Consider the following 16968-nt stretch of genomic DNA (forward strand, 5'->3'; position numbering starts at 1 on the left):
AAGACGCAATTTGTGTTTATACAATAAGTGTTGGAAAAAACACCAAAAATCGTTACTTGTATCTAAGGGCTTGTCTATACTGAGCAATAATGTTGTCTACAGAGGTGTGATTTCTGATGTTAATTGGTCCACCCTGCTTAAAGGTTCCCCAATGCACTTTAACAGAGTACTGTTTGAAAAAGCACCACATTAAAGCACACCAGGGAACATTACAGAGTGATTACTCACTACAGTATATACAAAGAGAAACCTGTACAAACAAACAAACCTCAATTTTTGAACTACATAAAACTCAAAAATGGCTAAAAATAACTCCTCACAAATGAAATTAATAAACAGATAAAAATAGAAGCCCTAAATATATAAAATACAAGTAATGAATCCATTTTGACACTTGATGGCAGTATTATAACCCACTTAGTACTATGATATATGTGGATATGAGACAATGGGATGTAATACAATCAGACATTGCAGTTCAACTGGAGGCAAACAGTCATGATCTCTTGAACAACCATGTTCCATTCCTAGATCTGTCACTGACTCACACTGAGCCTTGTACAAGTAATAACTTCTGCATGCTTCTGTTTCTCTACCTGTGTAATAAGGATAATTACACTTTCCTCCTAGCTATCTCACATAAAGATTTATTAATATTTGCACAATGCCTTAAAGATATGTGTTTGCTATATATATTTACATACCATTTATAAAAGTGCTAAGTAGTATGTTATCTAGGTTGCTAGTCAGTATATTGTCATTATGTAATTCCCCAAAAAACAGCACATCAACAAAGAGTAAATTCACCTACTTTAAAAATCTATGTACAGGACGCTTTTTCCTACCCTCTTTCAAATATATGACACCATCATATCTCCAAGATTTTTGCTTTATTTTCTTACGGGCTCATAAATTTGAGCCATTAAAATATGGAGAAAGAAATTATCCTTGTTATGCGGCAAGTGATTAAGTTAGAAAAACATATAGACTTACTTTTGGTAAAATCATCTGTAGGGTTCAGTTTCTGAGAGGTTCATATCTGTTGCAATTTTTTGGTGTGAATCTTAATCCAATTCTTAAAATTGAAACAATGAAAAAAATTAAATAGAAGGCTAGCAAATATAGCATCAGACTTTTCAGTGAAATAATTTATAATAAAGATAAAGTGATTTGTCCATTACTAGAAAAGATATGTTCTTATTATTATGCTTTACACATTTTTTCTTTTGCATGATGAGTGATAAATAGCTGTCTGTCTCATTATCTTACATATCTATTGATTAAGGGGAAGAGAATAGGACCATTCAAAAATGTACCACCCTGAAACTCAATCCCATTCATGATTGCAAGCCTTTCTGAAGGGTGGAATTATAGTTCAGACAGACTCTATATCTGACATCAGTTTATAACAACTCCAACTCCCTTCTTGTAATTTTACACAAGCCCTCCAAATCCTCCCTATCACTCAAGATCCTCTACTAATGGTCAGTAATTCTAGCACCCTCTCTCTGCTAGGCCCTATTCAAATATCATCTGTAATTCCTAGGACACCTTTTACTGGAGGCAGCCACCAAAATGGAAGAAATCTGAAAAGAGTGACACCTGGTACCAATCAGAGAGATTGCCAGACCTGCTCAACTTTTCAACAGGCTGCTCTAAATTGCACTGGGGGTCGAAGCCAGTGCAAATTGACCACAGGATATGGGAGTTAGAGCCACATTCACCCATTTCCAGTTTCCCTTCCACAGTCTTACATAGGTCACACCTTGACAGAACTGGAGAATCTGGTCTTTAAAGTACAGGGACTTAATTAAATCAGTGAATCTTCCAAAACTCACTCATTACTACTGCTGATAGATTAAAGTTTGCCAATCTGCTAACTCCAGTTATTTTCCTCAATCACTTGCAGCCAGCGATCCCAAATTACAGACATAAAATAATGATTGCTTAATAACGTATCTTTTTCTTGAACAACTGATCCTCCGTAACTTACAACATGCTAACTTTTTATAGTAACTGAGTCTCCTTATTACTCCACAGGAACAGTTCTGAATCTTAACCCTTATAAATACAATGAAACAAAATGAAGGCCTGCTAAAATATCAGGGGGGTTTAATCAGAATTTATCAGTAATGTTTTGAAACACTGCCATCTCGTGGCAGTTTTGAAATATAACATGATCTATGTTCCCATTTTTGTGTAAGTGCTCAAGTTTTTGAAATACATCAACTGATGTAAGGATTGAAAAAAACATTCAATATTGCCAACTCTCAGGATTTGATCAGGAGTCTCACAATTATCTGGTGTGTTTTTTTAAAGCCCCATATCCTGGAGTCAGATAATTACATGAAAATCTATGCTTTCATTTTTTTAAGTAATTTCTAGACCTCGTTGTAGAGGAGATCTTGAAAATGTGAACCTAACAGCACCCAAAGCAGAAGGCAAATAAAAATAACAGAAACTTTTTAAAAACTCAAGATTTTTAGCCTATCTCATCATTTTGGGAGGCTTGACTCATAATTTTTTAACAGGTTGGACTGGCAATCCTATTGGTGTCCAGAGACACTGCAGGTTCCATCATGGGTTTTTCCTGAAGGGGTAGGTTAAATCATGGCCAGAGCCAGGGATAGGCATTATAGGCACATGCCTAGAACTTCAGGGTTTATCTAGCCATCATGATTACAAAGACTGGGAATGCGATTTGAATGTTACAGATTCAGCAACATCTAAGCTTACAGACATGCTGAAACTATGGTTCTGAGAGGGGAACAATTACATGCACCTCAATGGGATGTTAATTTCAAGACCCACTGCTCCAGAGGGCCCCACCAGAGGACTGTGTGACAGGAGGGAAAGAGTGCTTTAAGCACAGCACATCCACATAAGCAGCTACACCACGACTACTTAGCTAAATAGTGAGGAGACCTGCACTGCCATTCCTGATCTTCCTAAGAGGAGTGACAGTGCTGCCATTCCCGGAGGAGTTATAAACTGGCCCCATGCCACTATTCCTGGCTCTCTGGGAAAGGAGGGGAACCCCTTTCCACCACCACTCCAAATGGGAGTTGGGGCATGCCTCAGGCTTATTTAATCCAGTCCTGGGTTAAGTAGGGATGGTTCTAGGATCCCTGTTGGAAGGGGAGGGGGAGTGCAATGATTTCCTTCAGTTCTCTTGAAACTGCATCAATGTAGATAGAGTATGGTTCTGTTTTTAAATGTTTAATGTAAGAAACAGACAGTTTAGATAAATTAGACTAGACAGAGGCAATGCAAGCATCCAGATAGCTCTACCGATATTCCTCAAACCTTATCTCGTGAAACCACCTCTTGTAATGAAAGGGTAGTGAATTCTGCATCCCAGTCTAAAACTTGGTCTCTCTGGTGAGACTGACAGAGTGCCAATTGGTAGCACTTGTACTGAGTTTTTAGTGATATGGACAATTCCACCAGGAATTGGACTGAAACTACCACAGTTATCAAGTAGCACAAATTTTTATTCTGTACTAAAGTGAGCTAAAGTTGAACAGCCACACAGAGGTAAAAGGCTCTTTATCCCTTTAACAGTTCCCTGAGCTTTCTATTCCTCCTGTTCTTCCCTGTTGGAAAAAAAAATCCCACTTCATTAAAAAGAAAAAACAAGTTTTGGAAATTGTAGGAATTACTCTGGTCTTTATTCCCCAGGTCATTTTGACTCCCTGTTCAGTTTCCTTTCAGCATACATTCAAGATCCATTCTATTGCTATTGCCCACCAGACCAGACTTCAATAAATTCGTTTTCCTACACGGTTGCTCTAAAGCTTTTCAAAAATTCAAATAATCTGGAACAAAATTAGTTTATTCCTAAAAGACATATATCAACTTCAAAAAATGTGCTTCTTAAAAAAATTAAACATTTTTAATTGAAAAGAGAATGTAATGTTCATAATATTTGATGTTAAGAACACTGGTTTGAAGCCCTCTCTATCCACAGAGTATCAGATACTGAAGTCTTACTCAAGTAAAACTCTAAATGAATGGAAGTGGAGTCTGTGTAAGGTCAGCCCCAGTTTAAATACAGCATAGGTAATAACATTTTAATTGCTTTTAAAATAATTTTTTTTAAACTTACATCTTCAAGGAGACAAACCGCTGTAAGATTTCCACAAAATGATTGACACGTAAATGCATCAATTGTGAAAACAGAAATCTGCATTCTTTCCATCTTTACGAAGTTGCTTTTAAAAGTTTTTTCAAAGAGCAGAATAAATAATCTTTCTCCAAGCACTAGCACAAATCTCAAAGTTAATGTTTCAGTAGGTGTGCAGAAAGACTTGATAATCTGTATGCTATTGTCTTTCTCATGACACCACTACATCTAAGATACACTTTTAGCCCAATTTCATGAGACACCAAGCTTTTTGTGCTTTCAGATTATCAGGCCCAGTTTTAAATTTAAAATTTGTTTTTAATCTTTCCATTTATATCTTTTGATATAATTGTATAGCCACTGATATTACTGTGTCCTTAGTATAATCTAGCCACATATCCATTGACTCCGGGCTCAACGGGTAGTGATCAATGGCTCGATGTCTAGTTGGCAGCCGGTATAAAGTGGAGTATCCCAGGGGTCGGTCCTGGGGCCAGTTTTGTTCAACATCTTTATTAACAGATGATGGGATGGATTGCACCCTCAGCAAGTTCGCACATGACACTAAACTGGGGGGAGAGGTAGATATGCTGGAGGGTAGGGATAGAGTCCAGAGTGACCTAAACTTGGAGGACTGAGCCAAAAGAAATCTGATGAGGTTCAACATGGACAAGTGCAGAGTCCTGCACTTAGGACGGAAGAATCCCATGCACCGCTTCAGGCTGGGGACCAACTGGCTAAGCAGCAGTTCTGCAGAAAAGGACCTGGGGATTACAGTGAATGAGAAGCTGGATATGAGTCAACAGTGTGCCCTTGTTGCCAAGAAGGCTAACGGCATATTGGGCTGCATTAGTAGGAGCATTGCCAGCAGATCAAGGGAAGCGATTATTTCCCTCTATTTGGCACTGGTGAGGCCACATCTGGAGTATTGTGTCCAGTTTTGGGCCCCCCACTACAGAAAGGATGTGGACAAAATTGAGAGAGTCCTGTGGAGGGCAATGAAAATGATCAGGGGGCTAGGCACATGACTTACGAGGAGAGGCTGCGAGAACTGGGCTCGCTTAGTCTGCAGAAGAGAAGAGTGAGAGGGGATTTGATAGCATCCTTCAACTACCTGAAGGGGGATTCCAAAGAGGATGGCGCTCAGCAGTTCTCAGTGGTGGAAGATGACAGAACAGGGAGCAATGGTCTCAAGTTGCAGTGGGGAGGTCTAGGTTGGATATTAGGAAACACTATTTCACTAGGAAGGTGGTGAAGCACTGGAGAGATGGTGGAATCTCCATCCTTAAAGGTTTTAAGGCCCGGCTTGACAAAGCCCTGGATGGGATGATTTAGTTGGTGTTGATCCTGAGGTCTCTTCCAACCCTAATCTTCTATGATTCTATGACTTTTGAGTTGTTCCAGGCCTGACATCAGGGGTGAATAGTTTTAGGACTATATTAAAGTGAATGAAAGAGAAAACAATTACAGCTCTGGCTCGACTAGGCTCTGGTTGAGCATAAGCCTGACCAATGCTCTCAGCCTACTCCTTAATAATGCTACAGACGGCAGAGCATGCAAGTGGTTGAAGGTGATGTTTGTGACCAGGTGCAAAAACCCCAAGCGACACAATAATGACAAAGGTCTCAAGATGTTCTGCCTCCCCACCCAACCACAACGCAAATGGCTAGAAAACGGGCCCCCATCTTTTTTATCCTGGGACATGCACTGACAAGCCTGGCTATTGTCCCCACAGCAAACACCCCAAACAACCCCCGTGCTCCTGCGCTGGCACTGTATTCCGTGGCTACAATAAGCACTGCGCATAGCCGGGCTTTCCCCCCCCGGGCAGAGGTCATTTGAACGAGAGATCGCGACCTGTGAGGCGGAGGGTCCAGCCGCTGAAAGGGAAGACAGCAGGGGCGGGGGAAAGGTGCTGGCCTGCGCGGTGGGCAGGTCACGGCGTTCAAGGTGAGAGGGAAGCTGCCACCTGTGGGGCGGGAACAGGGGATTTCGCGCCTCAGAGCGGAACTGTCTGGTTCCGTTACAAAGGCACAATAGCCCTCACTACCGCTACCCTCCACCCAACAACTACGCACGCGCCACCTCCTTTCCCTCTATTCTGGAATCTAGCGGGCGCTGCCTATGCTATTAAAGACACATGCATGCTATTGGCAGCCTAGGTCTTATAACGAATACCTTACGCATGCGCGCATACGCCTACTGTTTTGTAACGCATGCGCCCTTGCACCTAATAGCCACTCCGAGTTATTGTCGAGCAGTATAGTACCTTTCCCTTGTGCGTGCGCTTTTCTTCAGCCTGACTTAGGTGCGCATGCGCCATTCCTGGTACCTTGGACGTAAGCAGAGCTGCGGTTCCCGTGCGTAGCGTGGCTATCGCGATACTTGTGTGCCCGCGACGCCATCCTACCTGCCTGTTTCTGCCTTCGCTGCGTAGTTTGCCAAGCAAGCAACGCGCCCGTCGGTGAGAAGCGAGGAGGCGGAGGTTTCTTCGCTCCCCCCACCCTCCACCATAGAGTCTACCGTCGCCGCACATCGCGGAGAGTGTGAGGATCTCCCGGTGAGTACGGGGAGAAGGGCCCGAGCTCGCCGCAGCCCAGCCCAGCCCGGTGTACCCGGAGGAGGTGGCTGCAGCAGTTCGGGCCCTGGGGGCGGACAGACATCTCCGCCCCCGAGCAGGGAGGCGGGCGGGCGAGCGTGTTGAGGGCGCTGAAGGCCGCGAGAACGCTCGGTGGGGGCGATGCGGCGGCGACTCTTCGCCAGGCCTAGCTCGGGCGCGGCCGCCATTTTGAGTGGTGGCGTTGAACGCGGCAGGGGCTGCGGGAGCCCGACTGCACGGCGGGGTGGCCTTTGAGGGGCTGTGGGTGGAGGCTGCGAGGTTCCTGGGGAGATGGAAGCAGGCGCCTGAGGGATCCCCTGGGGGACAGGAGCTCGGGAGGTGGGGGTGGCTGAGTAGCTGCGGTAAATGGCGCCTGGAAGCGGGCGGCGGGAGAGGCGCGCACTTGGCGGTAGTTAGTATTGCGGCCTGGCTGAGCGGCAGCGCGACCACAAAGGTGGGCGGCAACGGAGAGAGACGTCTGGGCCTGGCTGACGAAGAGGCGGGGCCGCGGTGTAACGCGTGCGAGGTCTCGCCATTGTCATCCCCGTGCCCAGCCTCGCGGCCTATTGTGAGACCCCCCCACCCCCATGGGATTAGTGCGATCCGAGGCGCGAATCGCCTGAGTCTCCCGCTCTGTGGCGGGATCTGTCTCAGAGTGGATTAGTCGTCCCCCTTTCCCGGGTTACTGCAGCTTGCTCCCCAAAGACTTCCTCTGTCGGGATAATATTTTCTGCCTCACAAGGGTGTTGTGGGAATTAATCCATTAACAGACACACTGCGCTTGGAAGACAAAATTGATTTATGTAAGTGCTAATATTAGTAGTTACGGTATAATAGTAGTAAAAGAATCATTTCTTTTGTTGACACAGTAGCATATATTTGCTTTTAAACTAAATATCGTGTTTTGATGGTTAATTCATACAAAAGTCTATAATTTATAAACTGATATTCTCGATGTGTTCTGATAGTAACAGTAATAGTCTCGTTTGTCAAATTTGAATCATAATCTTGTTTGTCAAATTTGAATCATACTATAATATTAATGAGATTTTTAAAAAAGTGCCATTACTAGGGATCCCAGTTACAACTCAGCTTTCACTTTTATTCTTGTTTTGTGCCTACCCCGACTCTCAAGATAGTCCTTGTTTTCTATATTCCTCTTCAGGTTTTTAATTTAAAGCATTCTGATCATTAGTAAAGTTATTCTCCTGTCTTCAAAAAAGGCCCATACAGCAGACCAAGTTAAAAATGGGACATAATTCTTGATTTAATTTGTCAAGAGTTAAGGGGGATTTTTTTTGTATAATCTCAACCCCCATTAAGCAAGGCAAGTGAAGATGTGCATGCATGTGAGAGACCGTCAGACTGTAGAGGGATTGTGTACTAAGTTTTGTCTGCTTTGTGTGTTCAACTAAATCTCTGGCAGTACAGTACTCTGCCATATTTGATACCCTTCAGGATGTATCTTACATTCTGGAGTTGTACTATAATATGCAACAGTAATATAGCTTATGATGCATCATATTAGCTTATAACTGAGGTAAAATTAAATGTGTATGGAGTTGGGTTTTGGAGGGGGATTGGGGTAGCAATACATTATGATTCTAAAACACTGATTTTTCCTCATTGTTTTTTGTAGTGTGTTGATTTAAGTAGCAAGATGGACTGGACTGGGAAACACAATGGTCCAAATGATACATCTAGTGATGGAACAGTACGACTTCGTGGACTGCCATTTGGTTGCAGCAAAGAGGAGATTGTTCAGTTCTTTCAAGGTATCTCTAGTATAGTCAAAGTACAGTGACTTTGTTTTTGTTTCTATCACATCAGTGTTTCACATAGTTTAACTTTTAATACCCACTTTTTTGGATGGGAGGGGGAATCTTGTTTTAAACTTTAGATTGTTTTTCCAAGCTGTGAATTTATGCTCGTCTAATTAAAGTACGAATAAGTTTAGATTCAGTAAAGACTAGAATATGTCTAACTTTTAGTCAAGGTAGTAAATGTATCATGCATATTGAAATAACTTACTCTGTTTATTAGATTTTGGAGCACAGTTAAAATATTTGACTAGTAGTTATATCTTCAGATAATGTGGGCAGACTTATTCATGTGTAGCTTAAACAAAAAAAAAACACTACTAGAACAAATATGGCTAAACCATTAATTTTTAATGAAAAATCATTGGCTTGTCTTGTTGGGTGATGGGGGAAAACTAAGCTATTTTTTTGTTGTTTAGATTTGCATTAAGTATTTGCTACAGATGGGAATGTTTCAGCCTTTAACACTGTTCCCCTTGATGGGGTTATTTGTCCTTGGGTTAAAGGGTTGGAAATCGTGCCAAATGGGATAACATTGACGCTGGACTACCAGGGGAGAAGCACAGGGGAGGCCTTCGTGCAGTTTGCTTCAAAGGAGATAGCAGAAAATGCTCTGGGGAAACACAAGGAAAGAATAGGGCACAGGTGGGGATGGAGAGTTTGGGATGGTGTTAAATCTTTATTTTTGGGGGTTGTGGGTCAGTAATGCTTTTTTGGGGGGTGGGGACCATAATATTTTAACTGGCTATTTTAAAGAATTTATATTTATGATCCTAAGTTTAACTTGGAAAATACAATAGATTTGGGGGGTGGGGGAAGATAGTAATACTATGTAGTTTGCTAAAATCAGAATTTTGTCTCTTTGTGTAGGGTATTCTGTGATAAATCTATAGTCAGCCATTTTTCAACTGTATTATTTCATATTGGGGGAACAAGTTTCAGAGACTTTTGAATTTAATTTTTACAGTTAGAATTTTCAAGTAGTAAATTTTACCAATGTAAAGTTTTCTTTTGATACACTTAAGAATCTTAAGGCATTAGGTGAAACTTAAGTTGTATGGTATCTCTAGTCACTTTTTTTTATTGGATTTTGCATCTAGTTATAGAAATGACATTTAAATAATTTTCTACAAAATCTGTTGTAATTTTCAAACAGCTTATGCATGTATTCTTATTTGTGCCTTGAAAATCCTCTCTTACTTAGGTATATTGAAATCTTCAAAAGTAGTAAGAGTGAAATCAGAGGATTCTATGACCCACCAAGAAGAATGATGGGACAGCAACGACCGGGACCATATGATAGACCAATAGGAGGAAGAGGGGGTTATTATGGAGCTGGGCGTGGAAGTATGTATGACAGAATGCGTCGAGGAGGTGGTGGATATGACGGTGGTATGTGTATCTAATGAGCAAAGGTTCTGTTGTCAGTTTCTTCATGTTTCTGACATTTTAGTCAAGAAATACAGAAATGGCAGTAATATCAGTACCTACTAGGTTTGGAGAGTGTTTTTGAAATCTGGATTGCTATCTATGGTGTCATTACCAAATGGGACCATGAAAATGATGACACGTGTTTATAAAGGTAAAGGAATGGTATGAGAACACATCAGGACATTATTCTTTTAATTGATGCAGAGAATTTTTCATTTACACTTGATGCTGAGAAATCCTACTATCATCAGCACATAATGCAAGTTACCAAAAGGTTGCAAAAATGTTATTGTTCATATATTGTATTATAATTTTGTAATTATAGTACATTCACACACTTTTCTTGTTAAATTGTACAGGATATGGTGGCTTTGATGATTATGGTGGATATAATAACTATGGCTATGGAAATGATGGCTATGACGACAGAATGAGAGATGGGAGAGGTAAAATCATGAATTAAAAATTTTATACATAATGAGCTGTTTTAAAGGGTATTCCCAAAGAACATATATTGGTCTCCTTTATACGAGAAGGAATCACCAGATTGTCAATTTAAAGTAAAAATATGTGTCATGTATGAGTGTTGGGGTTAAAATGTTTTTGTTACCAAGTCCCAGTCAAGAGTGGCAGTTGCATGATGAAAGTAGCAACCAATGGTAGTAATTGAATCTTCCCAGCCTTTCATGAGGTTTTCAAATATATTATTTTACAGGTATGGGAGGACATGGCTATAGTGGAGCTGGAGATGCAAGTTCAGGTTTCCATGGTGGTCATTTTGTTCATATGAGAGGATTGCCTTTTCGAGCTACAGAAAATGATATTGCTAACGTAAGTATGATAGGAAAAAGTTTCTCCTACTGTTGTGCTGTAGCTTTTCATGTTGCTGTTTCTCCCAGACATAGCTATTTTTATTCATAGTTCTCCGTGTTTTTGTTCTAAGTCAGCAATTAATCTCATTCAATCTATTGTAGTTTCTCTTGAAGCGGAAACAATTGCTTATATCTGCAGCAACACAACACTAGACTCACAATTTAGGGTTGGGATTTTCAGAAGTATTGGAGACAGGCACCCAACTTTCACTAAAAGTCAATGAGTGATGGGTGCTTAACTCGCTTAAATGCTTTTGAAAATCCCATCCTTATGCATACAGTTGTTCTTTTGACTAGAAGTTTGAGAAAATTATCAGGTTTATGGCTTAGCCATCTGTCCAGTCCCATTGGTTGAGATTTAGTTGCAGAAAGTGTTCTTAATATGAGAGCTCCTAATTAAAACTTTTCAACATTATTAGAATGTTACTAGCATACTATGAAACAGCAGAAATAATTAAAACTGAACCGTTCTTAAAAATTGGGGGGGTTGAGAGGGTTGTGATGTGTTTCTGACATCAGATTTACAAACCAGCAAATTACTAAAATTTTCCAGCCATAAATGAAAACTGTTTAGGTTCTATTTCAGCTTAAGTGGTACCACTCTCTGATTACCCTCTGGCTTCTCTCCACACTACTCTTGTTATCCAACAGCAGTTTTTTCTCAATCTATTTAAGAGAGATGCTTCTAGCCATTCAAAAGGTGGGATATCCAGCCTGTATTTAGGTGATGTAAAGCAATTTTTTTCAGTTCTAGCAGATTTGGAAGTAATTGCAATTTTAAGGCTGGAAGCAGCCCTCATCATCTATAAGATGATCTCTTGTATAACTGCCGTAGAGTAATTCCTGTATCAAGCCCAATAACTTGTAATTTGAAATACAAAATATTTTTTCGAAAGATATGCAAGCTTGATTTAAAGACTCCAAGTGACTGATAATCACTACATCCATTGCTAAATTGTTCCAATCCCAATTTGGGGGCGGGGGGGGGGGGGGGGGGCATGCCTCAAATTCAAAATGAAAACATAATTTCAGCTTCTGTCATTGGATCTTTTTATGGTAAAGAACTTTGGTGTAGAGCACACGTGTGTAGGACTGGTAGTTTGCTTGATCCTAAAATTATTACTGAACCCATGGACTGGTGGGAGTGCCTGGTCCAAAACACCTTTCATTACTTATTCTGTACTTTGGCTTTCATGTGGCACAGGCAACAACCATGATTTGGCTTACCATATTTCTCAATTTCCCAGATACGCACCTTACCCAGGTATCTTTTGTTATGCCCCAGTTCTGCAAACACATGCTTAAGCGTTTGCAGGTTAGGAGCTTTAACAGTACACTAACCTTTTTACAAGTTATCAGTGTGCTACTTAAAAGGTTTCAATTATGAAAGCATTTACTTAATTGAAACTTTTGTTTTCCCTCAAATGTTCGCCCCTGGATGGAATGCCATAGTCTTATCAGACCAACTCAGACTGACCATGTTGCTCTTTAACTGCTGCTTACGGAGAATATAAACCTAAAGAAGTCACAGTTCTACCAATTCACACATTCAAGTACCCTTTAGCTTATTAAATTTGATTCAACTACTGTTCTACAATATTTAACTTCAAAGAATTGTTATACTAATTATACCAATCATGGGAAATGTCAAGTGCAAAGGACAAGATCCACGAGTCCAGAATTCTATTTTTGGCTCTATTGACTTATTTTGTTTCCTTTAACAAATCACTTACCTTTCTGTATCTAGTCTACCTGTTTGACAAATGGGATATTACTTAGCCATCTTACAGGTAGAATCTTAAGTTTTGTAAAGGTCTTTGGATAAATCTTACTATGATAAGATGAGGTAGTATTCATAGAGAATATAGTCTTCCCTAGAAGGGGAATTAATCTGTTCATACTCTAGGATTAAGAAACATTGGACTGATTGAGAAAATTAGAACCAAAAATAATTCAATAATTCCAAACATTTTCTTTTAAACTGTCACTTACCATAATGAGCTCTTTAAAATCATAATTTAAATTTTGTTGCTAAAGCTGTTTAATACAATGCTTGAACATTATTTTGATATTAGTGAATGAACATTGTTAATTCGTTAATTTTTTAGTTTTTCTCACCACTGAATCCTATAAGAGTTCACATTGATATTGGGGCAGATGGAAGAGCAACAGGAGAAGCAGATGTGGAGTTTGTAACACATGAAGATGCAGTGGCTGCCATGTCTAAGGATAAAAATAACATGCGTAAGTATTACCAGTGTGTGAACTTTAACCATTCAGTGACCAGCCCTAATTAGATTCCTAGGTCTTTTGTGCATATACCAGATGAGAGCTGTCAGTGGGATGTTGTAAACACTTAAGATGAAACTGACAGCATGCTCTCAGCTCACTTCTTACTTCCCCCTGCCTTCTGCTTTCTCTATGAAATACGTTTTATTGGCAGTAGGAAGGAGAAGCAGTTCTTAAGGTGCTATGAACAGGACTAGAGCCTGCTAGCCTGAGGCATAGTGGAAGTAGAGAGTGGAGGCAGGCTCTTGCCTTTAGACACTTCACATCTGCAGATCCTGAAAGTTCCTTTAAATATCTGAGCTTGCACCTAGGCTGCATTGTGGTGTGGCTTGATTTTCCTGTTTATTTCTTTCATGGCTTGATTTCACATTAATAGCTTGTGAAAAATAATATCGAAAGTCTGAAACCTGTTTACTCACAAAGCATGTGCAGCATATGCTGCCCTGCCAGTATATATCAGCTCTGGCATGGGATGACCACATGCAGGGTAAGAGATTTCAATGTCTACTCAGTTAAGTCACTGTCTTTTTGAGACTACGAATAAGGGTGCCAATTGTGACAGTAATAATGAATATGGACAGTTATCTACTAGGAACTAATCTAACACTGACTTACCTAAAATACTGAGTAGCTTTTTTTGTTGTTTTGTTTTTAATTTCTTAAAAGAACATCGATATATTGAACTGTTTCTGAATTCAACTGCTGGAGGAGGCTCGGGAATGGGAGGCTATGGCAGAGATGGAATGGGTATGTATGGCTTCAAATTTTAGTTCATTAGCAAATACAAACTTGATCTTATTATAACATTGCATGTTTTACCTTCCAGATCAAGGAGGTTATGGCTCTGTTGGCAGAATGGGAATGGGTAGCAATTATAGTGGAGGATATGGTACTCCTGATGGCTTGGGTGGATATGGTAAGTAGTGGTTTTGTTTTTAATTAAGTGAATTAGCTACATGAGTCCTACTGTCACTTTGAAAGTTTTTATGTGGTTTTAAAGTGAGAACTTGAAATTTTAGAATTGATGCATTTTTAAAACTTGTTTTATTATTATTTTTATTTATTTATTTTAAACCAGAGGTGATGTCTTCATTATAGACCACCTTTCCTCCTACTGGTGAATGAATCAAACTTTTCTGGCAACTAGCAATTGTTTTCACACAGAAAGAAATATTGGGAAAAGGAACATTTTTAGCTGATTTTCAGTGCAATTTAATAGTTTAAAAACAAGGGTTCATATCATCTAAGCAGGTCTCAGTGAATCAAATAGAGAACTACTTCTGAAACTGGTAACTGTTCAGAGAATTGAGTACATAATTAAATCAATTATTTTGCAGGTCGTGGCAGTGGAAATAGTGGTGGATACTATGGGCAAGGCAGTATGGGCGGAGGTGGATGGCGTGGAATGTACTGAAGAGTGACCTTGCTTCTACAGAATATCCTGGAAGAAACAGTATCTGGTCTACTAGACTTTCTTACAAAATTTAATTTCTTTTGTATTTTAAGAACTTTATAATGACTGAAGGAATGTGTTTTCACAATATTATTTGGTAAGCAACAGATTGTGATGGGAAAATCTGTTTTCTGTAGGTTTTATTTGTTGCATACTCTGACTTTAAATAAATTTTTTATATTCAAACCACTGATGTTGATACTTTTTATACTAGCTACTCCTAAGGATGTATTGCATATTCAAGAATGCATTTGGTTTAAGATGTACTATTGGTTTATTAAAGGTGGTTGTACTGTAACACTGATTCAGTTCTCTGTAAACATGGTATAATTGAATCTTAGATTAAAGATACACTTGTTAAAAGGAATAAGTTAGAAAAGTAGATTAGTTTGGTTTTGGTTACAATCTATTCTAAATTGTCTTTGAAGTATATACTATTAAAAAAAAAAAATCCCACAACAAAATACTAGGTTACAGGTATGGAGGCTAAAAGTTACAAATTTGGCTTCCTTGTTTTTCATGTCAAAAGCATTATCTTCAAATGCACAACTGTATAGGTTGGTTGGTGTCTGTCTGATCTGTGTGTCCATAAGAATGGGCAACTCGGTTCCTCAGTTTGCTGATCCTTGCACTAATATCTAGCAGTTTTCCCATTTCCTGATAAATCTTCGTCTTTTTTACTTACAAACCAATTTGTCTTGTTAGTTAAATTACCTTCAACTATTACTAAAGTTTCCTTTTCCATATGAACACAACACAAAAATAAATGGGACAGAGTACTAGTTACATTAAACAATATCTGGTTTTAATATACTTAATACCCAAAACATGTCAGAATATTAAATGGCATTAAGTCAAATTGTGCACGCGTCTCATTTGCCTGAGTCTGTTCAGAAAAGAAAATACAAGTAGTTTTGCTGCTGAATAGCTGATGATAGCCTGCATCTATTCAAAATTTGGCAGTTGCTTTTTTACTGAAGAAAGGATTCATCATTTTAGGGAGTTATTTGGCATCCAAATACCCCTTCAAATGAAAGCAAACATAAGACTAATACTTGTCAAAATACTTTCACAAAACCCAACAACATTTTGGTAATGTTTTTGTGCATTTGTGACATGTAAAACATTTGGAACCATGTTGTTTGAAGACACTAACATACATGATGTATAATGAAGAAAAAGGTATTTCAGAATTCTCAGCCACCGTGCTCTTCCAAATTTTAACTGCTTGTCCTTAAATGCCTCCCTCTAATTTGTCAAATGTGCTCTTGGTTATTGAAAGTTTGTCACCTGTTTTTGCAAGTAATGTGTTTGTAATAAATGTGTTATTGTGGGAGACAATAGAATGGAGTTTATTTTGCTAGGAAGTGTGTGTGTCAAATTAGCTTAGGTCTACAAAACATCAGAGAATTAAAATGGGAGTATCTTGTTCAGTGTAGCTACAGCTGCAATAGTAGTATTAACCTTTTCCACTCCTCCCCTCAACTTCTTCCTTATCAGAAAGCAGGCCCTATGATATGAAAAATTAAGCTGAATCTGTATTTTTGATATAGAGAGCAGATCTCTTGAGTCACAATCCATCTGAAACTTGTGCTCTGGACTTTTTGAGGGTGGGGTGAGGTCAAACCTTAAGTGCTGAGTGGCTGCAATCAAAGTGGTGTGGGTGAGGAAAAGGCATGCTAGTTAGATACTAGAAAAAGGGAAAGGTGCTTTGTTTGATCCTGAATATTCTAGACCAGCAGTTCTCAAACTGTGGGTTGCAACTCTATTGTAGGGGGGTTGCTAGGGCTGCTTTAGAGTGGCTGGGGCCCAGGGCCAGAACTGAACCCTGAGCCCTACTGCCAGGGGCTGCAGTTGAAGCCTGAGGGCTTTGGCCCTGAGCAGCGAGGCTCAGGTTACAGGCCCCCTTCGTGGGGCTGAAGCCCTTTGGCTTTGGCCTCCTCACCCAGGGCAGTGGGGCTTGGGCAGGCTAAGTCTTTAGTCCCCACTCCTTGGGCCACATAATCATTTTTGTTGTCAGAAGGGAGTCGCAGTGCAATGAAGTTGGAGAACCTCTCTTCTAGACTGAAGTGAACTTCATCTGTTGACACGATCCCTTCCTTATACTGAAAGTAGTAGTAGCATCGGACTGAACTAAACTGCACCACTCCATTAGCAGAAAGCCCATCTATCTTTTTATTGAGGGGGAGAGCCATTTAGGATAAAGCTAAGTAAGCTTCCCTCAGTCATAAGTAGAAAAGCTGGATGGGTCTAGTTCTGGGTTTGGACAAATATGCCTATAACTAAGGACCTTTAAATCATAATTTCAGAGATAGGGAAATTGTGAAAATATCCCCCCAACTACCCCTTTTTAATATTTGTCCCTTGAAACTAAATTT

At 39.9% G+C, this 16968-nt stretch overlaps 2 protein-coding genes across 7 annotated transcripts in view; one reads left to right on the plus strand and one right to left on the minus strand.

Moving 5' to 3' along the window:
• LOC128840792 (uncharacterized) overlaps positions 1–6470 on the minus strand; it is a 78600-nt gene extending 72130 nt beyond the window's left edge. For both annotated transcript variants that reach the window (XR_008445709.1, XM_054035219.1), the window contains exons 1-2: positions 6396–6470; positions 994–1075 (exon numbers count right to left, since the gene is read on the minus strand). The gene's annotated coding sequence lies outside the window, so the exon portion shown is untranslated. The remainder of the gene's footprint in view (positions 1–993; positions 1076–6395) is intronic.
• Positions 6471–6529: 59 nt separating this feature from the next.
• HNRNPH3 (heterogeneous nuclear ribonucleoprotein H3) lies at positions 6530–14779 on the plus strand. 5 transcript variants are annotated; one of them, XM_054035216.1, is made up of 10 exons: positions 6530–6686; positions 8382–8500; positions 9052–9190; positions 9750–9937; positions 10336–10422; positions 10692–10807; positions 12957–13092; positions 13804–13884; positions 13964–14053; positions 14475–14779. In XM_054035216.1, exons 2-10 carry the CDS (start codon positions 8386–8388, stop codon positions 14549–14551), a joined length of 1029 nt encoding a protein of 342 aa, XP_053891191.1. In that variant the 5' UTR covers positions 6530–6686; positions 8382–8385; the 3' UTR covers positions 14552–14779. The 5 variants fall into 5 exon arrangements, with proteins under 5 accessions (XP_053891191.1, XP_053891188.1, XP_053891192.1 ...); XM_054035213.1 differs by having other exon boundaries at positions 6531–6686; positions 8365–8500; XM_054035217.1 differs by having other exon boundaries at positions 6533–6686; positions 8365–8500; positions 9750–9892.
• The last annotated feature ends 2189 nt before the right edge of the window (positions 14780–16968 follow it).

This window comes from Malaclemys terrapin, chromosome 7 (genome assembly GCF_027887155.1).
Source record: "Malaclemys terrapin pileata isolate rMalTer1 chromosome 7, rMalTer1.hap1, whole genome shotgun sequence".
In the NCBI taxonomy this organism is placed as follows: Eukaryota; Metazoa; Chordata; order Testudines; family Emydidae; genus Malaclemys; species Malaclemys terrapin.

What these genes read in the sequence shown, in the direction of transcription:
- HNRNPH3 (XM_054035216.1), top strand. Translation starts at nt 8,386, where the DNA reads ATGGACTGGACTGGGAAACACAATGGTCCAAATGATACATCTAGTGAT. An exon ending in CAGAAAATGATATTGCTAAC is followed by an intron (nt 10,808 to 12,956) that starts GTAAGTATGATA and finishes TTAATTTTTTAG; the next exon opens with TTTTTCTCACCACTGAATCC. An exon ending in TAAGGATAAAAATAACATGC is followed by an intron (nt 13,093 to 13,803) that starts GTAAGTATTACC and finishes ATTTCTTAAAAG; the next exon opens with AACATCGATATATTGAACTG.